At 37.4% G+C, this 27,475-nt stretch overlaps 1 protein-coding gene and 1 non-coding gene across 2 annotated transcripts in view; one reads left to right on the top strand and one right to left on the bottom strand.

The window, feature by feature from the left end:
* Positions 1 to 25,169, bottom strand: part of LOC149079430 (homeobox protein Nkx-6.2-like) — a 31,472-nt gene extending 6,303 nt beyond the window's left edge. The window contains exon 1 of the mRNA XM_089239967.1: positions 24,340 to 25,169. Within this exon, the coding sequence (XP_089096093.1) occupies positions 24,340 to 24,793 (454 nt within the window). The 5' untranslated portion in view covers positions 24,794 to 25,169. The remainder of the gene's footprint in view (positions 1 to 24,339) is intronic.
* On the top strand, positions 21,751 to 21,822 carry TRNAA-CGC (transfer RNA alanine (anticodon CGC)). Its single transcript has one exon. It is a non-coding gene; the product is annotated as a tRNA-Ala (tRNA).
* Positions 25,170 to 27,475: the final 2,306 nt, after the last annotated feature.

Here is a 27,475-nt window from a genome sequence, read left to right as displayed (position 1 = left end):
GAGAAGAATGGCACAACAATGTTTTGAATGAAGAGGTTCGCGGTAAAATTATTGCGACTAGAATGATTTTTCATAGCAATACTCTCAATGAGAACAAAGCTGTAACAGTGTTCAAAATAAGAAGAATGCCACAGAAATGTTCTACATGAGAGTGTAAGAAGGCTACAACTGTCTTTGATGCAGTAACAAAGTTTTAAATGAGAAAAATGCCGCAACAATGCCCTCAAAATAAGAATAATTCCATAATAATGCTCTCAGAAATCAGAATAATTCCATAACAATGCTCTCAATGATGAGAATGATTCCGTAACAATGCTCTCAAAATAAGAATAATCCCATAATAATGCTCTCAGAAATCAGAATAATTCCATAACAATGCTTTCAAAGATGAGAATGATTCCGTAACAATGCTCTCAAAATAAGAATAGTTCCACAATAATGATCCAGAATGGGAATGGAACCGAATATCTTCACTCGATGAGAACGATGTTGTAACAATGTAACAGTGCTCTAGATGAGAACGATGTCGTAACAATGCTCTAGATGGGGACAATGTCGTAACAATGCTCTAGATGAGGACAATGTCGTAACAATATTTCCGATCATTATACACAATTATCGAATCAAGCGGTGATGAAAAATCGCCATATAAATTCCAAAATTAACAGAAATCACAACTTTCGTATGAAAAGAATAAAGTAAAATTCCACCAACACACGACAAAAAACAATTTCCAATAATTACCATCAAATTTCCCAAAAAAAAGGTCCATCCAGAAATAAACAAAAATAAAAAATCCCTAATTACATCCAAAAAAAAATCCCTTTCCGTTCTCTTCTCCGATATGCAAATGACCATAAGGAAAAAGAGAGTTAATGCAATATTGTAGGAAGCCAGAGGAGGGCGAGGGCATTAAAATCAACGAGAAGATTCAAGTATATTCAAAACAAATAGCTTGAATTAAGTACAAGAACAGCCAAAAAACAAAATAAAATCCTTTCTAAAACACTACTTCAATCTAAAATTACGGCTTTTAAGGTAAAAATACATTCCAGTAAAAAAACAAAAAAATTAAATTTACACAAATTACTCTTTTTAAGGAAAAAAAAACATTATTAACAAGAAATCTTTTGTGATGTAAATTTTCTCAGAGAATTTTAACGAGTTACAACAAGAAAAGAGAGAGAGGGACTGCTCTCTCTCTCAAAAATAAATGGCCGATCGTGCGCCATTTAAAACTAAATGCCCATGAAAAGTGAGAGAAAATCCCCTTTTGCCTTTTCTCCCGTTATCTTTTAACAAAGAGATACGATGATTAGCTGCTGTCTGATGGGTAAGTACGAGTACTATGTATGAATGTACCTTTCTGGAAGTGGTTATATCTCTAGTGGGGAGGGCCGGGTGCCCTTTCATCCTCCCCCCACGGAACACCAATGACAAATGACATTGATGGTAGATGGTGAGATTGTTGGAGAAAGAGAGAGAGAGAGAGAGAGGAGAAAGTACTGTGTTTTGTACCGCGGCGGCGTGGAATGAGCCAATCGGTATACATATCCGTACCTGGTTGGCATCTAGGGGTGGAAGAATACGGCCTTTATATCGTATTGCTGTATAAACAGTAAAACTCGGTTATAACGATACCGATGTCCCATGAAATTAGATGTACGTTTTGTAACCCTTAATCCATTTTCAATCGCTCTTACAATTCGTGACCAAATCACAAAATTTTTTACATATGATGACTGGCTACTTGATAACATTCAAACTATCAAAACTATCAAAATTCAAAAAATTGGATGTCAATTTAGCATGTTTTTCAATGTAGTCAATTCAAATTTGCAGTTAATTTAAATTATTTATCTTAGTTTTATCAAAATAATTAATAATTATAATTTTGGGAAAACTCATATACCACGTGACAAAAAAAAAATTTTGGAAAAAATTATTTTTTTCCTATTTCTTTAAAAATTTATTTCTGTTCATGGTCAGGAAAGAAAAATTTCAGATAGAAAATCGTAATAAAATTTTTGAAAATTTCATTATTGGAAAATCATAAAAAAATGAAATTTCATTGTAAACAAAATTTGAAAAATACTGTGACACTCATTAGACCTTTTAGTTCCCCCAAATGTTCATTTTATACAAAAATTGGAATGAAAAAGGAGAAATTGGAGTCAAAAATGGGTTGAATGATGGTTTTTTTTTCTTTTTACGAGGTGATAATTTTAAGAAGACACCAACGAATAAGGCAAATTCACGAAAATACAAAAAGTCCTAATGCATTTCTTCACCAATGGGTGTCGTATTCAGAGGAAAAATATTTAACCACTAGTCACACGACGATCGAGTTTCCCACTTGGGTTGAATACCAAATCTTAACGCTCGGTTGCTCAGCGAAAGAAGTAGGTCTGTTCACTTCAAAACGATTTGGTATTCAACCCAAGTGGGAAACTCGGTCAGCGTGTGACTAGTGGTTAAATATTTTTCCTCTGAAGACGACACCCATTGGTGAAGAAATGCATTAGGACTTTTTGTTTTTTCGTGTATTTGCCTTATTCGTTGGTGTCTTCTTAATATTCTTGGGCAAAGTTGATCAACTCTTCCAGGTGATAATTCGTTTAATAGTTGATGACACGTATTGAAAGCCGAAAGAATCATTTGAAAAATATACTTCGAGCTTACTGTTAAAACATGGCCTTATTAAAGACGTGCAAAGCCTAAAAAGCCACACATGAAATAAATGTATTGAAGTAATATTACTTTCCAAATATATGTAACTACATTATTTGTGATTCAAACTTGAGTGAGAAAAAAATTAATTTCTTCAGCTCGCCGCTATGCCTGTGTTGTCAGGCATAGCCGTGATAAAGAGTTTTCATCTGCACCCATAGATTGTTTTCAGATTAATAGTCAACATGGCATCGAACTCACATCGAAAATAGCAATAGTCCTACTAACTAAAATAAACAGAATACCATTCAGGATTATAATTTGTTAGATCCCGGATTATATGCAAATGCATGAGTGAATATGCAATTACGTGTTTTAGCACTTTTTATACAAATAGTTAATGCATATAAATGCATGAAATCGGTGAAATTTTGAACTAAATGCATATTTTTAGCATCTATTAATAACATCGTACTAATGTTTGCGAGGTTACTTTTTAACTTCTTGTTCTTCGAATTTTTTTAAATTTCTTTAATTTTTTCAAGAAAATAGTTCATTTTGTCAACTTATGGCAACTTTTTTATGGCAATTGTTGACGTTCTGTATTTTTACCGTGTATTTAAGATCCCAGTTTCCCTTCTTTTTTCCTTATGAAATATGGTCATCGAGTCCAGGGGTTCTTAAATTATTTCACCCGTGGTGTCCCTTACCCTAATTAACGCTTATCCAAGGCGCCCTAGAGCAGTTTGACGAAGAATCTTTTCTAAAAGCCTTTGTCGGGCAGCTGCTCCGAGGCAACCCTGACAAAAGTTGGCGGTGCACAATTTGAGAACCCCTGATCCAGCCATTTCAATATTTTTGTTTTTCGCAAATATTTTTTTTTCCTGCGATTTGTAGCTGCCTTTTATTTCCTGCACCTTTCACCCATTTTTGCAGCAATTAGCCAACTTGCCGTGAATTGCATCTTTTGATTACAATTAAGGAGATCCCGTATTTAGAATCGCAATTTCCATCATTTTCCTTGATGATATATGGTGACTAAGTATGAAGATACAATTTTTATTTGAATCTATATGGATATTATTAATATCAACTACGACAAATGAATAATTTTTGATTCAGTTAGAATCGAATTATCAAATCTGCATGCGGACCATCTATGCCATCGTCACGGATTAGAGAATGTCCTCGGACCATAGATTGAGAAAAGCTGCTCTAGGTCTCATGTTATTTTGAATTCATTTTTAACACCATAAATTCATGGAAACAACCATGGAGATATACTTTCGTTATGCAAAAATCATTTCCGAAAAATCGATAGAGTAAATCCCGCTTAGTCTGACTTCTCTTCGTAGTTCCAACTTTTTGAAATGTTGAAACATTTTGTGGATCGACGGAACTGATAGGAATACTGGTTCACGGACCGGCAAAAAGTTAATAAATAGGGGAAATAACTTGTTTATATACAATAATAACAATAATAAATAGGAGAAAAAAAAACTGGACCTGTACAAAACACACAAATAAGATAAATAATTCGCTGACCGCCAAAAAAATACATAAACAGGATAAATAACATGCGAACCGGCAAAAAATAAATTCACTAATGCGGAAAATAATTTGAGGACTAGCAAAAAACAAATAAATAAGAGAAATAATTTACGGACAAGAGAAAAGCGGAAGAAAAGTACGAAGGTAAAATTTTTCTTTGGTCCACGGACCATTGGTTGAGAAACCCTGATCGTTGAAACCCTGAGTGTTCGCAAACATGTGAGTAACAAAAACAGAGTGCAAGTATGCGAATCACACAGAAGGGAGACCTAGAGTACGATCCGATCAGTGAGCGACCAAAAGAGTGATCAAGAGAATGTGTAAGCATGGTAGTGACCTAGAGAGCGAGAAACAAGGTTAGTCAACGACCAAAAGAGTGACAGAAAAGTGACAAGAAAGCGTTCAAGCATGGGAAATGCCCAAAAGAATAACTTGGAAACAGAGGCGTACTTACAGTGGCTGCAGTTAAGCGAGCTATGGCCTAATTTGAAGAATGCGCCAAATTTGAAGAATGAGTGGTCAAGGAAGTTGGAATATAACGATAGAAGGACGGGAAAATTTTTTTGTAGCTCACATTCTGCGAAACCATAAAGACGCCTCTTCTGGTTCGCGGACCATAGGTTGAGAAACGCTGCTGTACAGCACCTAGATTACATTGATCACAACATACTGTAATCATGACTCGATTTCCTCATGGGTAACATGGGCATTTGCCAAGAGCCCCATGTTTTAAGGGGCCCTGCAAAATTTATAATAGTATGTATTACTCAAATTTTTATAAATTGTACTTGGAAAAATTTTGGAAAATCAAAAAATTTTCCCTAAATCACACCATACTACTTCCAAAGTGCCCGTTATTGACAAACCCAATTAAATATCAATTTTAATATTATACCAATCAGTAATAGACCTTACACAGCATGCATTACAATGCATTACAAATAGATGCATTACAATGCATCTATTACAATATTAACTCCACGGCAAAAATATGTTTCAATGTGTCACAGTCTTGGTTCGATTCCACTTCTTTTTGACAGTAGAATGATTTATAAAACGATAACAAGAAATTTTGCACGTTTGATCAACATGAAACAGGTAAATCTTCATGAAGATTCAGCATATTTGCAATGCCAAATTTTATGCATCTGATTTTGCACACTTTTTCAGCCGAACCGCAGCAATTGTCATCCTAGGTTCAGGCTGGAGAGACAGTGTCACAAATGTAAAATAACACTAGAGGGTTAGAAGAGACGTTTCTCTCCAAATGTTGAGACAACATTGAATCATCATTGACAACATATTACCAATATAATACTGTTCTAGAGAAATATCATTCTTATTAAGGGGGGGGGGAATTGGTGCACCATCTTACCTTCCCATGCTTTCCTCTGGGAAAAATCTCCTTCCTTTCAGGAACATCTAAAAATTTTCTATTCACTTTCGGCACTAATTTTTTTTCTATCAAATACTATGGACATTTGTCATACAATTTAATACGAACATTTATGATTTTAATTGTTTGTTGTCATTTTTTTTTTCAGAATTTCAACTTCAACAACATCCAACTTTTTTCAAAAATCACTGAAATTTACCCATATTTTGTGCAATAAATTTTTTTAAATAACTTTAATAGAAAATCCTCATGTCAAAGTATGTACCACCATAGTGTTAAGCTTCAAGAACATTTGAATGAGTGGTGTTTGAAAAAAATTTTCCTTACCTAATAAGTTTTGAGAAAAGAGCATTTTTTAGGGGAAAACATTAGCACGTGTAATGCCTGCCAGAAGTTTACATTAAAATATTTTAAAAATATTTCTAGTACAGGGGTAGAATAAAAAATTGAACACAGTTAGATGCAAAAAATTTCATAGCATTTGAATATTGAAAAATTCGGAAATGTGTTTTTTGGAAAGTTTGCGTGCACCAACATCCCTGAAAAAGGATGAAATCATCAGTCCGCTCAAGTCTTTTGCAAGAAAGAACTGTATATTTCTTAGCTTTATTGCGTATTGAAGCCGAGAAAACTCAAAAATCAGATTTTGATGGCATTATCAATGATTTTGCTCGTATCATAGTGAGAAAAAAGCATTTATTGTATGTACATCGAAGCCCGTTATAACGAACTCCAAGAGACCGGAGAAATCACTTCGTTATAAAGGAATTCCAGGTGTTTGCATTTTTCCTATGTAAACTTATTTGGAGGATTAAAAAAGTGTTCGTTAAAACGAGATTTTCGCTATAACAGTATTCGTTAAAACAGGATTCGACTGTATTTCAATGGAGAATTTTACATTACATTTGTCATTTAAAAAATTGTGCATATCCTTTTTTTATGTGTTTACAAACAACGTGTACCGTATTTGCTGGCATACCAAACCTCTTCAGCCACAGAGTCGAGGGTGGGTCCCAATACCTCTTATCCTCTGGGCCCCATCAAATCAAAGTCAAACCCTGACCGTATTGTGCCTATAACGTTTAAAATTCATAAAAAAATATTTAAAACTCATTAAAAAACCCAAAACGTTTCTTAAGTCGGAACATAATAACTGCATACCAGTATAATATATTTCTAAGCTTTTTTTTCTCTCTTGTATAGTAATAGAAGGATCCATTATATAGTAAATATATCTCCACAGCTGCACATGTGTGCAATAGCAAAACAAAAAACATACTTTCCACACACACACATGCCAAGAGTTTTCCACAGCATGGATGGGAAAGAAAACTCGTAAATCTTAAGGGAGAAAATCCACGTGTAAGGGATGGGCCGAGACACAAATCCCTTTTTTTTTTGCAGGGCATCATGCTGGACCGAGGGCCTACCATTCCCAGCCACAAAAATAATAATAATATCGAGGGGGAGGAAATATTCAGATGGTCTCTTTCTCTGGACTCTTTCAAAATGGAGTTTTTTCCCTAAAAAAAGAAAGAAAATGGTTTGTTATGTACCCTCAGTGGTACAAGCCTACACACTATCTCTCAGTATGGTACCCCCAGAAGCAGGAAAAGGGCGAATCCACCCACTGGTGGATGATACATGGCCGGACTATATCGTATACGCGCACGTGGTTTCGCTTGTTTGTTCAGGTGGTTATATACACATATATTTGTGAGCTCGGCTTCATTCTTGTGGCCAACAAACACACACAATAATGGGCCTTCCCCTCTTTATCCCCTTTTTTTTAAGAAACACTTGCAACTGATATCTCTGGGATTGGTAATGGACCCGACTCTCTTTGAGTATTGTGGGTGAATTTACCCTGACGAAAAATCTGAATTACATCATTTTTATGAGAGTGGCGAATGTATTAAAAGTAATGTTTCATAAATTTCCGACTATTTTTGTTTATTATTGTTTTAAGAGAAATTTACGTCCGTAACTTGAGTTATTTCGTGATTTGTTGTCATGAAATTTATGCTAAAAACATTTGATGGAAGTGAATAATCTCAAAAATTTCTGATCATTTGGGGTAGGGCTGGAACTAGGGGGGGGGGAACAACTGCCCTGGGCGGAAAAATTTAGGGAACGGCAGTTTCAGGTGAGAACAAAGAACAACGTTATAGAATAATAGAATTTTAAAGTTGTTGGGGGCAGAATAATGTTTGCCCCAGGCGACAAAAATCCTTGTTACAGCCCTGATTGGGTGTACTTACCACACTAGACTCTGGTTTGAATCCATACCTTCTCTTAGTACATTGAAAGCGATTTGTCCGAAGTTCGGACCGATTTCTTAATACAAATTAAAATTTCGTGTCCTTAGTGAAGGACTAAAAATCTCTTAAGGATCGTTAAATCAAGACATCGATACCCAGGCCACATCGCCATTTGGCAATATCGGCTCATTATCCCCTATTTAAAACACCTGATGTGCCAAACACTTCATATAGAAATCAAACCACTGTAGGAAAAGGTATTTAGAGCTGTAGATTGTTCAATTGATCATAGAAAAATGTAAATTTTGGATTAATTGATTGCTAGGCTGTCCTCCATTCACCGTTGGACACGGATCTTTCGGCAGTGATAAGAGCATGGCCCCACAAGGGTGGGCTGACAAGGCTCCAGTCCTGGGGCTCAGGACAATTTTCACAATTTTTTTGCTTTTTCACGCTATAAATTCATCATAAAGGGGCCCGTGAAATTCTGGTCGGGGGCCCACAAAAGATATCAGCCTAGGGGCCCTACTCCAGGATGTGGGGGCCATGGATAAGAGAGAGAGACGAATTACGAAAAATTTCCGATGGGAACATTCACCTGCAGTTCGGCATCAGTGAGTGACCGAGTGATTGAGCAATTGAGTCAGCAAGTATGAGCTTGCTCACTCATTAGGTCACAAATTTTTGCCAATGAATTTTTTGACGGTGTATTTTTTTAACTCACTTTCTAGGCTAGGCCGCTAATTTTTGTTTATGACATTTTTGTCGGTGAATTTTCCCACTCCTCATTTTCGATATCGCCCATTAATTTTTCCACTTGCTCACTCACTGACTTGTACATTCATTCACTTGGCCCTTGCTCACTAACGTGCTCTCACTTCGTTATTCACTAGGTCACTAATTGATGTCAATGAATTTTTGATAGTGAATTTTCCACTCACTTACTAGGTATTGTTGCAGGTGAACTTTCCCACTCACTTGTTCACGCCCCCAACTCCCTTGTTTCTTCACTCACTAGGTCACAAATTATTTGCGGTGAATTGTCTCACTCACTCATTTGCTCACTCACCAACTCACTCGCTTACTTGCTCGCTCCCTTATGCATTTGCTCGCCCCTTAGGCACTCGTTCTCGACCTTTTACTTAATTTTTCTCACTCAGTTACTTACTCACTTGGCCACTGACTTTTTTCCTCGCACACTCATTCACTCACATGTCTCCTTATTCACTTATTTCATCCTCATTCATTCATCCACCCTCGGTAACCAATTGGTATCGATGGATTTTTTTGTAGGTGAATTTTTCCACTCAATCACCAATTCACTTGCTCACTCACTAAAACTACTCATTCACTTACTTACTCTCACTCATTTCTTCACTTACTTGCTCACTCACTCATCTCCTCACTTTCTCATTCATTTGTCATCGAATTCTCCTATCAGTGAATTGTTGGCGGAGAGTTTTCCGAATTCGTAGAGAAACGCTCCATATTAACACCCGGCTTTTAAATAATCATAATTAACACTTTCTACAGCTCCAATCAACACCCATATTGGTAGGAAATTAATTAAACCGAAAAACCCAAAATATTCAATATATTGCCGTAATAACATATTTCATAAACAATTCTTTCCCCTTAAATAAAAACATTTTTTTCTTCCCAAAAAAAAACCTGATCATTAGGAAATTCCATAAAAAATATCACGATCAAATAAAAACAAAAATGTTCCTAGACAGCAAATTATACCATCTTAGTCAGACTTATAGCTGTTGCCATTTCTCAAATACATAACTTTAAAAAAAAAAAGAAATTCAAGTTAAAACTTCAATTTTTAAAAAAAAAACGTACCTATAACACAGCTGGTTACAATGAAAACGTACTTTATTTTGCCCCATAGGAACGAAATAAGTTTAAAAAAAAAAAACAACAAAAAAAGCATCTCCCTCCCACACCCTCCATTTTTGGAGTGAAAACTTCACAAAAAGTGAAAAAAAGGAGAGGAGAGAGAGATAAAAACCCATTGAGAGAGCTGTGGCTTTCCCATTTCCAAACGTGTTTAAAACTACCCAGGGTAACTCAAAAAAATGAGGGGGAAAAAAAATGGAATTTCATTTGAGAAAAAGGGCTCCCATAAAAAAAAAAATAAAATATTTGAAATAAAATTGAAAAAAAAATTTTTTTTAAAGACTTCCCAAAAAAATGGAAAAAGAAAAGTTAGTCCAGGGGAATGAAATGATGCAGCATCTCGTATTCCCAACACGTTGTTCATCCAGTTGTGTATATATGTGTTCAAAAGAAAAAAACAACACCGGGTGTGGTGTTGGTCTTGATGGTATTTCAAGCGACGGCCCAGTGGGATCTTTGAAAATGGGAATAAAACATGAGAAGGGATATATTTGCCCGAACCGTGAACACATCCGGGTATAACACACACATTCAACATACATTTATACACACTTGCAAGGGCCCGGGAACCAAAAAAAAAAAAACCGACAAAACGATTCTTTTATATAAGAAAGGGTAATTCAATAGGAATATAAAAACGGCACCCCTTTTTCTCTCATGTTTGGTGACCACCACCCTTTTTTTCTCCATGTCCCAGGCAATTGAATTCCAAGAGGGAAAAGGTGCCTCCTGCTATATATAAAGATCGGGGAAGAGAGAGAGAGAGAGAGAGCGCGAGAGATACCATTCCGATGCCATCTTCGAAAAGACATTCATTTTATGACCAAAGAAAGAGATATCTTTTTGTGTTTTAACTCTTCTGTGTGTGGAAATCAAGGCTCTTGTGTGTGTATAGATAGATAGCCCTATCTATACACATGTGCTTTTACTGTGGAGTGTTGGACACCAGGTGTTGAATGTATTGGAAAGTACTTGGTGTACGATGTTTATGCCATTTTCTGGTACGAATCGGATTGTCTTTGGTGGGGTTTTTTTTGTTTTTGTTTTTGAGGGGGAATGGATTTCGAGATGGCATTGAATATTATGTCCAAGGTGTTTTTCGTTGGTAAGATGAGTTGCCTGGTTGTGTCTCTTGCCATTGACTTGACAATATTATTTTATGATGTGGTGAATAATGGTTGTGATTTTTTTTATTTATTTGAGGTATTTTTGTTTTAGTTTTAGTTATGACATTAACAAGGGATAAGAGGATTTTTGTTTATCGTAAGGTTTTTAGAGGATAGGTGTCGTTGCGTTTTTTCCCCGATTCGTGCTCTGGTCACAAATAAATAATAACAACGTGATCCTCGCGTATTCCTAAGGGATCAGCATGATCCGTCCAGGGAAATTGTTAGCGTGTTAGTAGACATCCATGCCCGAACCGGGATTCGAACCCAGACCTACCCAGTGAAAGGCTAGCTACCTAACCACTCGACTGCCAGGTACAATGGCGCCGTTTTTCCATATTCGTGCAGGGTGCGTAACCGAAACGGAACCATTTGGACAGGAGGAGGAATTGGCAAAGGACGCAAAGATGTATCTAGTTATAAAAAAGAGGGAGCGATTTTTTTATGTCTGTCTGGGTTATTGTCTACGATATAGACAAAAATCTTCTGTTTACGTGATATGTGCGACTAAGGATAAACGGCACGTTTTTTGACCAGCTAGAGCTAGAGGATGAATTTTGAAAAGACGCAATGTGGTGCTTAGTCTTAAAAAAACCTACTAGACACAATAAACCCTCTGTTGGCGTGGTCTGTGCGACCAAAAGAATACAAGACCATTTTGGCTGGAGGTAGAATCAGAAAAGGACGCAACGGTACCTAGTCTATTTATGTACAATTAAGGATAGATGGCACCACTTTGACCAGAAGATGAATCGGGAAAGGACGTGACGGTATCCAGCTTTTTGAAAACCCTGCTATAGATAAATATTCTCAGTTTGCATGCTCTGAGTGACCATGTTCTGAGTTCTTCATTTTATAAGCAGAGATAGGAATATCTTTTTGTATTTTAACCAAAGCGTATTAAAGACGCTTTATTAGTACGCTTTTATTAATACGCTTTGGTTTTAACTCTTCTGCGTGTGTGTGGAAATCAAGGTTCTCGAGTGTCTAGATAGCCCTAAAAATATACACGTGTGCTTTTACTGTGGAGTGTTGGACACCAGGTGTTGAATGGAAAATACTTTATGTAAGATATTTACACCGTTTTCTGGTAGGAATCGGATTGTCTTTGGTGGGTTTTTTTTAAGACTAAGGTAACGTTGCGTCGTTTCCCGATTCATGCTCTATTGTAATTAATGAGTTAATCCTTGGTCACTCAGATTACGAAACTAGAACGGCAGCAGTTTGGTCAGGGTATGAATCAGGAGAGAACACGATACCTGGTCATGAAAACTTTGCTCTGAACACAAATACTCTGTTTGCGTGCTCTGTGCTATCGAGGAAAAATGACACCATTTTGGCCGGAGGAAGAATCCGGAAAGGACGCAAAGGTACTTAGTTTGCTCAGATGCAACCAAAGATGAATGGCACCATTTTTACCAGAGCCACAGGATGAATTTGGAAAGGACGCAACAATATCTAGAATCATAAAAAAAACTGATTGGATTGATTGCGATCTCCAATCAATCCATTGAAATGATTGCGAAATCATTTTTAAGGCTGCTTTATTCACTCTGCTTTATGGGTGTGTTTGCAACCAGCATAAATATTCTATTTAGCTTGCCTTGGACGGATCGCACTGATCCCTTAGGCGCAACAATAGTGTACCATGCATGTTGTTACACTGTGCCTCAAAACTTCGGGGTCCAACGAGATCGGCCGGTTAGATTTGTGTCACGGAACATCTTCAGAATAACATTATACAAACATTATACTTTAAATTACCAATTAAGTCAAGAGTTTCTAACGCTGTGTCACAATTGGGGGAGGGGGGAGATAAATATAAGGATAGACAATCTTGAGCACAAACGAAAACGTCTCTACTACAGAAAAGAAAATTCCCCAAGAAAAGGTTTTCCAATTAAAGAATTGAGAAGGTCACACTCACAGTACGACTAGATTTTTCTTAGGCACTCAGGTCACATGACACCGTAAATACATCGCATTGCCTGCACCTGAATATACGCTATACTCCACTCACAAAACCCAAATTTTCATACCAGACACAACAAGATAACAGAAATAAGATAAGTCAAAACGGAAGTCCCTCCAAAATGGTGGAAGAGGAAGATAACGTTGTGTTGAATAAACAACGGAAGTGTTATCTGGCAAATTTTATGGTCGTTTTTCTGTCATATTCAATGTATGTATTTGAACTTTATTCTCAAGGACCCCCAAGATTATTTCCATGAGACCTTGACCCTCCTTCCCTACCGGAATGTTTTCATAATTCACAAGAAACATCTCTGTAGATACATAGGCGTACTGTCTGCATATTTTTCACCTAGATTTAGACTTTTCCCAGACGATATTTAAGGTTTTTTAAGAAGTTTAATACAAACAAAAAACTCTGAGTTCATCCCTGCGACCACATCGGATTGAAAAATAATGATTTCATTAATGTTCAGGCGTACCTCGCTTTACGCGATTTATTGTCTGAGCAAAATGAATTAATCATGTAAGACGAAATCGCGTAAAGCGAGTTGAATTTAACATGGGTAAGATAAGTATAGAGGATTTTCTTCAGATGGATAAGAGAGAGAGAGAGAGAAATAAACCAAATTTTGAGCAGCAAAACAAATTTTTTTGAATTAATTAGTTATTCAAACTATGTTTGTCAATTTAGAGTATATGAATAAATTTAATAAACACGTTTTTACGTCTCTGTCTTCAGTAGTACTTGTGGTTGATTCTAGTGTGTTCTTTGCTGAAAAACCTGAGAGATGGATGGACTGATAACTTTTTCAATGAAAGCATTCGAGATTCGGCTGATAAACAGCATTCTACGACTCTTTATAAAAAAATTTTTAAGCAAAGCTATAGCATGCTAAATATCCCTAGCAAAAATGTGGCAATTTAGATTCATTAAGATCGTTTCCTTCAGTTGAATTTCTGATATCACTGTCGATGTGTCATCAAAAGATGCTCATTATTGAGATTTGGCGAGATGAATTTGAGCGTTATTTGCATATTTGTTTCATCTACATCAGCAAATCCAACGGATTTTGTCATTTCAATTTTTTCCTACCTCTAAATTTTGTCCTACCTTAAAATTCAATCTACAGATTTTAAGGGTAGCAATTCATAAAATTAAGTTTTCAAAATCGCGTTATAGCGAAATCATTTTAAGCGAAACCGCGTAAAGCGAGGGATGCCCCCTATTTGGAACGCTGACGGCATTGAAAGGACGTTTCCCTGACTTATAATAGTCGTGTAGCATACAAGTTATATTGCTGAACGCTCCACTAATTTAAACGGTCTTTAAGCGGGAAGAGAATTAAAAAATGATAGGTGTTAAGGCAATCACCTTCTCGAAAATCCAGTCCATTCACTGGACCCATAAACATATGGGTTAGTGCTACTCCGCGGTAAATAGGTTTTTAAACATGTTTCAGTGATCGCTGAATGTCGCGTGGATGTCCGCATATTTAGGAGTGTAAATTGAACACATAGGAAGTTACTGCGTGTGAATCGAGTGTATGGTTTGCAAGTTACGGCCACTAAACGCCAGTAAGTGAGTCATCCTCTCAACCTGCTGCCCACGAGCACCACGCAGTGCTCGATTTTGTACCTGTTTGGTTAATCTCGCTATCATCGACACTTCGAAATTTCTATCAAGGGATCATGTTGCTGACAGGACAACAGATTTCTTATTAGGAATTTTAGGCACAGAGTGCCCATATAAAAAGTTATTTTTTAAAAATAATTATGCAACCCCTTGCAACATGAATTTTGTATCTGAAACTCCCGAGTTCGCACATTTATGTTCCGCAAAAATGGCTTTAATATCTAGTACCGTTTTCTTGCTATCCTATTTCGAAAACCATCAGTCGATTGATTTAACTATGTAAATACGTGTTAGTGCCACATATACATTAAGAACAGAGATTCTCTAGCACGTACCAGTTCGTCAGTAATTCCGCAGAGGAATGTGCACGAGGTACATGTACGGTTAAAGTAGTAGCAATAGTAGTATCTAGATTCACACAGTGGGCGTCTTGACGGATACGCCCAACGGGACTTGAAGCTTCGAGTCAAAAAGGATTCCCTATTTCTTGTTAGAAAATTTTATTCTGAGATTAATTATGAAATGAAAATGAATTTCTATAAATTCTGAATTCTATCCATCGAAAAGGAATTCTCGTAAATTCTAATTATTTTTTCATTAAAAACGAATTTTCATTAATAATGAAATGTTTTTTTTAATATTATATACGAATCTTCATTAATTCTGAAATTATCTCTTTCAATAATTTTGAAATAAATTTTTCCATTCGTTATAAATGCCAATTAATTCTGAATTTTTTTTTTTTGACAATTCTGAATTTGTTTCTTTCAATAATGATGGCATTATTTCTCATTAAATTCGAAATTAATCCTCTCTTTAGTTTTGAATATGTTGTCTAAAAATGATTTTCAAATTATTTCTTTCGCCAATTTAGGAATACGTTTTTTCCATTGAATGTTGTTTCTTTTTCAGCACATTTCTATAAATTCTGTAACTAAGGCTAATTCCATGGGCCACAAGTGATATGGACCTATATGTTCAATGGGCCACAAGGTCTATAACGCATGACCAAGGCTCCTGACGTGAGAGGTATTACAGGGATCGCATTTGTCTTCCGAAATTTGGGAAAAGTCACCGATATACAGTACATGAGTCACGTGATATTCTTTGAGTCCAGTGGTTTTCGAAATTTTTCCGCCAGCGGATTCCTTCCATGGCTATCATGGTGTATCCTCATTCAATCACTATTGGTTTGAAAATAGATGGCGCAGCTTTTCGAATAGAGTGGATCCCGCTTATAACGTTTTTTTTTCAAAAATTCGTCATGAAAAACGTCGTAAGAGGGTAAACGCTTTAAATGGGAAATTGCGATTATTAATCCTATGAGTAAAAGAGAGAGAGAGAGAGTTCGGACCTTTCTTTCTTTTCTTTCATACCGAGCACAGCTCCGGTCTATCACCATGGGCAATTTACTGCCAATTGAGCTGTGCCGGAAGTGTGAGAATGTGCACGTGACAGTCTGAGTGCGCGTATAGCGTTGTGTGTGAATTTTTAGTGTTGCCATCTCTATTACAAATTCTAAGGGAAGTGTGTTGTTTGAATATTTGTACCGTTATGTACCGTGATTATAATTAAAGTTTCCATAGTCTATTTCTTGGAGGACGTATTCCATCAAAATTTGGTATATATACTCCATATGGACCATGGAAAAATGAAAAATGAAATAAAAAAAGTGCCAATTTTTCCCCTGGTGGTTGGAAATTGCACTATTTTTTTTAATTTCACAAATCTCTCATCTCATGGTCTCATTAATATATCCCAAAAAAAAAAAATTCTGTATTCCGCTAAGCAGTTTTTGAGGAAAAACTACTCAGAGTGTGTGGGAACTTTAATTATAATCACCGTCTTAATATTAAATAATTATTATTCCACCTTACTCAAAAAATTCCCAATGATAACCCTATGACATTGGAATATGTAAAAAAAAAAGAAAATAATCCGGAAATAATCCAATTCTTTCCACCCTAAAATGCAAATCGGATCATTTCTTCTTCTTCTTCTTCTTCTTCATTTTTGAAAATCTCGTGAATAGAAATAAGTAATAACAATAATAAGTATCATCATCATCATCATGAAAATAATGATGTGCCGCGAAGGAGAAAATTTTTTCCCGATATTATATTTGCATAAGGAATAAAAATTGGATAATTTTTTTTTTTCAAAGATAATTTAATTTCCCAGCCCCCCCCCCCCCCCTTGAAATTTAAAAATCCGATTTTTTTAAATATTTTAAAATTTTTTATGATACTTATACGATTTTTTTTTTCATAAATATGACTATTATTTAAATCAAGTAAATTCCTGTCTTTATTCTCCTCGTTTTTATTATTATTATTATGGGAAGAGTTACTCGGAATAATAATAATAATAATAATAACCGACGAAATCGTCGTAAAAATATCGTAAAAATCGGAGAGAGATAAAAATAATAATAATAATAATTTTTTTTTCCTTTCGATTTTTTTGGCATGGAATGCGAGAAACATGGATTTCAATTTTCCGTAAAACTTACGAAAATATTCCTATTTTTATGATCAAGGAAATAAAAAACTTATCGTATATATATATATATAGGCGATGAAAAGTCGCGTGAATTGCCTTTTATTCCACGATCGTTTTGTTTGGATTTACGATTTTTATCTTTACTTTTTTTTTTCCCGAGATTTTGATCGGTCTGGGAATGGGATCCATCGTTTTTAATAACGATGTTTTCCCGGGTAATAATTAGCTCTTAGAATGCTAATTAACTGCAGCGAATAGCTGTTGATAGCGCTTCGACGGCTTTTTACGTTAATAGCTGATACACGTTCGGGAATAATTAACCGATTCGTACTTCGTATATATGTGTTTTCATGTGTGTTTGATATACTATTTGATCAATTAATATTGATTGGAAAAATTATTGATGAATATTATATGTTGTTGTATCATGTAATGCGGCAGTATTAAAGTATCGATAGCGTACAGGCTCAACTTATGACCGGCTAGTGACGCGGGTCACTTAGTGGGATGACCCCACGTCAACTCTGGGGCCAAATGTGGACCTTGGATTGATCTGATGTGGTCCGTGACCTCAAACTTGATTATTTAAAAATGAACTAATCACGTTTCCAGATCATTTAAATTGCCCGCGGCACATTTCAAGACCACTTAAATGGTCCGTGGTACATTCCGAGATCACTTGAGTGACCAGTGACACATTTACTGCTTACTTAAATGATTCGTGGCACATTTACAACTCGCTCGAATGATCCGCGGCGCATTTACAGTTTACTTAAATCACTTGTGCCACATTTACAGCTTACCTAAATGATCCGCTGCACATTTACATATGTTCTTAGTGACTTCTGCCACGTTAACAGATAACTTGATTGATCCGAGTCACGTTTATAGGTCGCTCAAGCGGCCCGTGGAACACTTATAGCTCTTTTAAGTGTCCTGCGCCATATTTACGGATCACTTGAGGAACTTGCAGCCAGTTCCAGATCACTCAAGCGACCCGTGGCATATTTACAGCTCAATTAAAATGCATCCGCAATTTCTTCAGCAATTTCTCACCGCGTCACAGTTGGAGAGCACTTTCAAGTGACCCGCACCCATGGCCCCCATATAGGGGGGGGGGCTGACAGGGCTCTAGCCCTGGGGCCCGGGACGGTTATCATCATTTTTTTACTTTTTCACTCTATAAATTAACTACAGAAAGGGCCCGCGAAAGATCCCAGCCTAGGAGCCCCGCTACAGGATGTGGGGAGCCATGTCCGCACCCTCATATAGGTTGAACACCCAGCGTGGGTGGTCAAACTTTTCCAACAGCCGTGTTAGGAGTAATTCGACGAGGATTAATTTAGCGGGTCGTATAAAAATTGACTTTTTTGAGAGCTTCATTGAGCGCCGTGTTGGAGCTTTTTTTTCAATTACATTTCATACAGTTTTTTGTAAGAAACGAACGTTTTTGGGAATTGGAAGGTCCAATATATATATGTGTGCGTCATAGTATATTTTTAAAAAAAATTTTTTTCAAAGATATTAATTTTTTTATAGTTTTTCAAAAAAATAAAGTTTTCAGAAATATTCTTGTTTTTGATAGGAAATTGTTTTGTCCTGACTATAAACAAAAACAATTTTTTTTTCTTATAGTTTCAAAAAAAAAAGAGAAATTGTCACATGATAGATGATATTTCTCATAATTATAATTACTAATTATTATATTGAATAAAGTTAATTAATATGTGTTTTATCAAAATGTTGATTACATTCGTTAAAGGATGTCTACATCAAAAAAGTTACATAAATTTAAAGGAGAAACATACGAGAGTAAAAAACGTACGTACTATGTGAATGTTTTGACACTTCAGAGAAATATGTTATTTAAATACTGTAATATCACAAATAAAAATTATGTGTAATTTGGTTTCGAATCGGAAGACAAATCAAGAACGTGTTAAAAGATGAAATGAAGGGTTAAAATATACATATACAGTCAAACCTCGTTAATGAGACACTCTTGGGAGAGCAAAAATATGACTTAGTAAGCGGAGTGACTCGTTAAACGGAGTAAGCCATAGCTGTGCTTATTCCTGCCTGAGGACAATTGCGACTTCCAAAAAAGTGACCCGGTAAGCGAAGTGACGAGTTAACCGGGTGACGAACTAACGAGGTTTGACTGTAGTCCTCTTCCGAAAGAAATTTATGACTACTGTCGAGATCAATGAAATTTATCATTTTTTGGTCTATTAATGAGGTAAAGGTTAAGATAATTTTACACAAGTGAAAAGCTTTCATGTACCGTATCGGTACTAGAAACAAAGGCCTGTCGACCCGGATATTAATGTAATAGCGGCTCCTAGGTGCCACCATATCCAAAGGAAAATCCAAAGTTTTGAATCTCCTTGAACACAAAATCCCGATACACACGTGAAGAACTGATCGAAGAAGATTGAAATCCATGAAACGCTGTGATTCTGAAAATCCACCCGTTATTTTGACGTCTGCAGGCGCGTTAATCCTATGCTCCTATCTAGGGCCGTAACTAGAGGGAGGGGGGAGGCGCAGAGGAGGCAACTGCCGCGGGAGGCGAAATTTAGGGGGGCGGCAGTTTTAGGTGGGAACAGAGCACCGTTATAGAATTATTGAATTTTAAAGCTGTATTGGCGGCAAAAATCCTAGTTATGGCATTGCTTCTATCGATACGAGTAGTTAAGATGCGGTTTTAATATTTTGAAAGTTATTCCAAAAGAACTTTACCAGCCGGTGATCGAACCCGAACAAGGCGATAATTGACATTGATAATTTCAATCGTGCTAAATAGAATGATCAGAAGTTTTTTTCTATATCCATTCCGTGATTCTTAATTGGAATTAAGCACACGGTAGGAGCTCTCGATCAGACACGGAGCCTGGAGCGGAAATAACAGCGGGATCCCTTCATTGGCTGTGACATCTTAAGCTTGGACTTATTTCTCTCGTTAGTTCTGTAATTTATTCATTGGTTTCAAGTGTTCTCATAAACTTTTGGTTTTATACAAACTTTTGTGTGAGTCGCATCTAACTAATTATTGCAGATATAAATTGGGCTCAAGGGACACCTTGAAAATGGGCAACGGTATACACTGAAATCATTGATACGGCAATAGTTAGGGGAATGAATAACTTTAGCTATGATTTAGCTTTCTCATAAGCATAAGTTAAGGAAAGTTTTGCCACCACAGGTTCAGCCGATAGCGGAAGAATGGCGATTGCAAAAAGAAGGGGTTGGCCATCATTCAACTACGGAGAAAAATGAAGTCTCTAGGACACAATAGGATGTAATAAAGCACGAATACACAATGTATTCCGCCCCTTTCCAGAATTTTTTCTGGCATGCAAAGCAATGCCAAAAAAATATTGCACAGTTTAAAATGCGGTGTAGGATGTATAAAACTTGATAAGCATACGAATTAATGATAATTATGACCTCAGTATGAATCATAAATAGTGTGATCATAATGCATTTCATTAATTGAAATTTATTATATGATATTTATGATATTTTGCATTTCATCAGCATTTTTCATTAATTTTTTTGCCCCTCAGAGAGAGGAATAATTCAGTTCTTATACGGTCAACAAGAAAAATCTCGATTGAAATGTGGTCGGCAAGCAGAAAAGTGAGTCCGACTGGACAAGAAATCTAGAACATATTCATTTGAAGTGCTGCGAGAGGCTGAAGACAGAGTTGGGCTAATTATTCCAATGGCATAAACAAGAGAGTGAGGCGTAATTCATCCATCAACACGGTAAACACAACTCGGGCCATTTACACAGAAAGTTCAGAAATCCGAAATTCTTGAACGGATAAAGTTTTCAGACTCTTGTACATGTCAGGTCAGTTCATCAAACAGTGACGTTTATGATGATTCCCATGTAAAAGCTGCATAAGGAGGTTTGAAAAAAAAAAAAAGAGTTTATTTTTTGATGATCATTATATAAGAAATGAATTCGGTTTAACTCTCATTTTCGATAGGCCCTCGTAGGAAAGTACAGTCCTATTACATGGAGGGAAGACATAGAGGAATAAATCCTAACATGAATCGGTAACACGGCCAAGGACGTTCAAGACAGATAGCAGAGCGGCAGGGCATTCCCCGAGGGAGAGACGACGGAAACTCCGGTGGTACATCATCCATGTTCCGAGGGCATCCACACGCGCATCCACAGTCAATGATTTGGTTCGAACATCTCTATATATATATATATATCTCTCTCTCTGTCTCATCTTTCCGCTCGACACGACGGGATCCTCCGGTTATACTTATCGGCCGATAATACGCAAAATAATATCTTCACAATGTGTAATATCTAATTATCGTTCGAAAATTATTAATTTGCTCCTTTTATTTCATTTAAAATTATTATTAATTGTAGTTTCTCATATCGATCATGATGTTGCAGCAACGTACATAGCGGCAATAGACAAAGAACCAGAATTGAACAGGTGCGTAGGTAGTGGCTCTATGGGCGCCGCAGAAAATAATGGGGGGGGGGGGGACGAGAAACGGAGTAAAACACTCAAGTGTTTTATTTTGACTTCACAAAGCCATGCACAGCTTAAAAAACTGTGCTGTATGAATTTCATCGACACCATAGGAATGGGGGCTGGCGGGGCTGCAACCCGGGACTCGGAGCAAGTCTCATTATTCTCTTGGAAAACCTCTATCTCCTCTGTAGCTTAGTGGTCAGAGCACTCATCCCGCAATCGAGGGACCCGGGTTCGACTCCCGGTAGAGGCAGAAATGAGTGTTTTTTCCTTCCTTAAAAAAAATTAACATCTCAAATAATAAATATCTTCACAACACCCAGTCTTCCGTATATCTTGCAGCATTATTATTATTGTTTAAACCATTGAGGGGGTTCCGTCAAAGATCTTGGCTTAGGAGTCCTGTGCTCCAGAATGTGGGGGGGGGGGCCCCATGCTGATGTGGCATATAGGGTTATGGGTCAGTCCCAAAAAAGTGTACATTCCACATTTTCAAATGAAAAATTCAAAGTTGAATTTTCAAAATAAAATTGATCTCAAATTATAGCCAAAATGACTTGAAGTTTAAAACTTCATAAATATTTTTCGCTTTTATTTTGTAATAATATTTTACTTTTTGGGTTTTACGACTGAAAGTCACGGATTTTGCCCACTCTGTTCCGGAAACTAGTATCGCTGTAAAAAAATAAGCACTTTACCATTTCTGCTGCTTTTATCTCTTAAAATAACAAAATCAGCTTATTTCTTACACATATGCTGAAAAATGGCAGTTTTAAAGAATTTTTTGTTTTTTTTCTGTCGTTTTGGTAGTTTCCATGGTTTTTTTTTTCCAAATAGCACACAGAAAAGTTTATTATGTATTTTTTACACATATTTAGCTAATTACAATCAAAATTCCTTTTATCGCTGACAGACAATGGGTTGGTAATTTATAATTTAAATCTTACTTTGTGTGATGTGTTCTTAAAGTTTTTTTTCTGTGAACTGCAAAAAAGTGCTTCCCGTAACAGAGTGCGTAGAAATGTGTGCTTAACTTCGAGAACGATATCTCAAATATTCTGAATAGGCTATGCAAATAGACTTTCATTTTATCAAAAATTAAATACAATACAAATGTGACAGCTGATTCAGATACTTCTCTATAACCTTTGAAAAAACGTCCACTCTATGAGGAAATTCAAAAAACACATGTGTGTGTGTGTGTGTGTGTGTGTGTGTGTGTGTGTGTGTTCCCCCTCCCCGTTGAACACTTTTTATCGGTTGAGGATTAAACGGGACTATTGACATCAAGCTTCTATCCCATCAAGATAAAGAATGGAAAAGACTTCAGAACTTCATGTTTAGATATTTCTGTAGCGAGTTCATCACTTCCTAGATGCATGTATCTATGTAGGAAGTAATGGTCTAGTTCGAGATTGCGTGCTGATGAGACAACTGATGACAGTACCATGGTGCTCTTCAAAGTACCAATGCGATTGATTTCATACGAGCTAGGTCTTGATCAATACCCGAATCGAACGTTAAAGAATTCATTAACGCATCTTGCTGCTTATAATTTAAATATACCTGCCTGTGCCTGCATTGATGCTTCTCTTCTATTAATAAGAGTGTTGGAACTAATGGCTCGATAACTCGAAAATCAATGAAGACCACTCCGTTAATGGTAAAGGTGCCAATACGGACATGAAGTATGTAGGAATGTAGTGAATAAAGCAGAACTCTTATTTATCATTCTGAGGATGAATCCGCACCGTTTCGAAAAGATGATGAAGCGGGAGACATCTTTATCTGTAACTGGCAGATTGTAGCTATTGCCCCCCCCCCCCGAAAAGAGACGAAGGCACATATTCAGACGCAAAATTTATTGATAGAGTAATATATACCTTGACTTAAAAAGGCTTATTCTACACTTTTGAGTCAATGCCAATAGTATTTTCCCTCTCTTCAACCATAAACGGACTCAATCCAAATGGCATTGTGAGAGCAATCTATCCTACTACAGCCGCGAATACACCCATAACGCATATCATATCGACATTACAAACATTCTGAAATCACAAAAATACATTAAAAGATTACCACCATGTATAACCACCAAAAAGCATGATAGTGCCTGCTTCGTCATATACCCATAACGTATAGCATACCGGCACTGGAGGCAGAGACTAATTTTTTGCACGGGCAAACAGGCATGTGCTCAAGGGCTGAAAAATGTTCAAGGTCCCTAAAATTTGCCGCTTTTTGTACGTTAGGTACGATCCACATGTTTACCTCACCCTGCGTATGCCTCTGCTTCAAGGATGACAACATAAAAGATTCCGAAAAAATGCATATTTGCCTAGGGCCCGAACTTATGAGGAATAGGTCCTCGAAGTATTCCGAAATTGCTAAAATGCATTAAAATATTAGCACCAAGTATGGCCTAATCAACGAACATTATGTTAATACCTGCTTTGTCATACACAAGTAAAACATGTTATATCAGAGCTAGAAGTATTTTGCAATTGTCAAAATGCATTAAAACATTGCTGACACAGATAAAGTTATGTATTTTCTTTGGAGGTTGTCCAAAATCTTAGGTTTCTAGGCCACATAGGAATAGTGAAATCTACCTGGAAGAGGAGCCTACTAAATGAATTTGTCTCAGTTTAAAAAAAAAATATATTGTTATTTATTATTGATACCCACAGTTTTATTTTCTAACCCTTATAAACGCATTGAAAACGTTAATTTCTGACGAACATGGATATAATAAGAGAATAGGACTTACCGGCTGCGGATGCGAATCTGTCCCTCCAGAGAGCTTGACTCTGTAAAACATTCGGCCAATACAGGTGCGGTCTGCCCGGTAGCTCACCGAGTCCGATTTTGGGCCCACCAAAGTACATGCCGGCGCCCATTCCAAGGGCCCCTAACCGGGGCAGGGCACTCAGAGGGCTCAGGGAGGGAGCCGACGTATTAATGGGTCGGTTGAGTATGTCGTTGATTCCGTGAGGCGTACCGGAAGACGAACACGACGACGTTAGTCCGACCGGCGAAGGCTTCAGAGTCTGACCACTCGGATACGGCGACACACCGTTCGGTTTCATATCGGCCATCGAATGCAGAGCTGCCAGCGGAGGATTCCCGAGGAGAAAGTTCTGTCTCGACGCTTCCATGTTAATGTTGAGCATGGATAACATGGAACTCGCGGCCGTCGTTGCCGGAGTGTTGAACTCCAACATATCTCACTTGTGGCGGATGGAGAAGCATGCAACGCTATGATGTCCGGTGATGTCTTTCGACAACTCTTCACGATGTCGTTGATGTTTTTTTTCTCTTATTTTTTGGTCGGTCGTCGTGCGGTTCGTATGACTGAAGATGACGACGACTCGTGGAATTTCTTGCCCGGGAATGAACAACAGTCTATGAGTTGCCGAGTGGTACTATCATCATCACCTAATCGACAACGACGATCGTGCAATATCGCCCGTGTGCATGACCCTCTCTTCTCTTTTCCTACAGGGAGACAGAGAGGGAAGGAGGGTAACTCTCAAAAGAAAACGGCAATGAGGGAAGAAAAATCTCTTCAAAACTGAAGGTGCGAATCCGCAATTGTGGAAACTCTAGACGACTCAAAACGACATCACCAAGTGCTTTTTCCTCCTCTCCTCCCCCCCCCCCCACTCCTCCGGCCGTCTAAACGCGGGGCGTGGTTTAGCGAACAATTCCCGGCTGTTGATTCGCCGTTTCGTGCCGCTTCCGGGCCAATAGCGTTCGCCAAGAGTAGGGGAGAGTTTTTCTCATAGGGTGAGAGAGAGAGAACATTCCGCAGAGAAAGAAAGGAGAAGATGAGAAGGGCGGACGTTTTTTTTTTTGCGGACTCCTTTTTCCGCGCGGCGTTTTTTTTTTTCGGTTCGAGGCGTGCAATTGATGCGAAGGATTAATGAAGCGTATATGGACTTTTTAACGCGGAAGACAGACCTCAGAAGTCACGTGACCGGATGACGGTCCTACCGTGGGTCATGAATATCTGGCGAAAGCTGATAAATACATAGTGTAGTAGGTCCGGCCCGACAATCAGTGAGTCATTACAACCGAATTATGGCGAATGAATATGCAAATTTCTTTTATCCATTCAATGCGATTATTTATAGTTATTCCCAAACGATGGGCAGTGTGATCGGTCGGGATTCAGTGCTAATGTTCCCACATAAGGCTGTCACAGGGCTCAAAATTTCAAGCCCTGGGCAAATATAAATTTTTGGGGGTCCTTATATATAGAGTTCTTTGAAGACCCGTATGCAAGAAACAGGCTTCTAGCTCTGGGATGAATCTTAATGTTTTTTCAACACCCTATTCCCCCCCCCCCCAAAAAAAAGTTTCATAATTTAATGTAAATATAATAATTTTTTGATTTGTAGGTTGTGAGTAGAGAAGGTGATGTGCCGATTCATCCTTTCTCGATTCACCTTCTTTTCGAAATAGTGCCGATTCATCCTCAGGTGATAAATATCAGTTCTGTTTCATCCAATCCATTCTTACCACCCACTCATTTTCATGTAGGATGGATATTGGCATCTTTCTTAACCATGATAGGTTACGGAGCGGTCACGAATACTTGGCAAAAGCTGAGAAATAGTAGGTTACAGTGGTCCGGCCAGACCATCAGTGATTCCAGTGATTCATTGCTACCGATTTATAGCGAATGAACGCGCAATTTTTCTTTTATCCCTTCAGTACAATTACTTATTGTGATTCCCGAATGATAGGCAGTGAGATCGGTCAGAACTCCATACCCATAGGCCACACATAAGACTGACACATGGCCCCGGAAGGAATCTTAATTTTTACTATCGTATTTTTCTGCAAGAAGCGTCGGAAATCAAGTAATTTGTAAATTAATTAATTAATTTTTTTGAGGATTTGTACATGTGAGTGGAAAAAGGGCTGTCCCGATTCATGCTTTCCGGTTCATCCTCTTTTCGAGATAGTGTCGTTTCATCCTCAAATGATACACATACAAGTTCTGTTTCATCAACTCCATTCCTACTACTCACCTCTTTTCATATATTATCATCTTAACCATGGAGGACGGAGCGGCCTTCGATGTTTTTTGAATTGTGAAGTTAGAAGCACCAGTGCATGCTCATCATTAGAAGAAGAGCAGCACCGTATACATATTTGAATGAGGACCAGCATCAATAAATTCTCGAATGTTTACTTCGGGCATCAAGACATCGCGATTATGAAATCGGTCATATCCTTTTCTGATTCATTTTATAGTCAAAATAATGCAGTTTCATCTTTAAATCAAGCTCAATCTTAAAAAAAAAATATTGGAGCTTATGGCAACCAAAGGCCCTTTTCCCACGAAATTTAGATGAAGGTAATATTAACAGGACTACGCATAATCGGAGAACCAGGCTCAATGTCCCAATTCATCCTTTCTCGTTTCATCATATATGAAGAGTGCCGTTTATATAATCCTCAGTCAATAAATACCAGTTCGTTTATCTGCTCTCTGACTTAACCTCCCACCTCCTCTTTATATCTTGGCATCTTACGACTAGGAACTTACCTCATTGCACTTTATTGTCTCACATCCTATAGCCAGGGCCATAGGCTGGGGCTTTCGGCGCGATCACAGGCTAGGCAACTTTTAGTATTGACGAAAATGGAATTCACCCGGATCCCTTGGCTGGAGCTCTTCGCCATCTCCCCCCAATGATCCCATCAAAAAAGAGGAGCACCAATATGGTAACCATGATAGCAGCATAAATGAATTCTGGATCGGGATAGGCTACTCGAAGTTTTATCCCAAAAATGTTTTTTGTAGCCAATTTTATTAGATTATACAAAGAACGAAACTCATCAGAAATCTATCAACAAATCTCACGAAAATCAAAAGACGCAACAAAAATTTC

The sequence above is a fragment of the Pholcus phalangioides genome, unplaced genomic scaffold (assembly GCF_987345545.1).
Source record: "Pholcus phalangioides strain wild (caught in Gottingen) unplaced genomic scaffold, Ppha-v1.0 ptg000012l_1, whole genome shotgun sequence".
Lineage (NCBI taxonomy): Eukaryota > Metazoa > Arthropoda > Arachnida > Araneae > Pholcidae > Pholcus > Pholcus phalangioides.
Note: the sequence above shows the minus strand (reverse complement) of the source record. Positions and strands in the feature narration are given on the sequence as shown.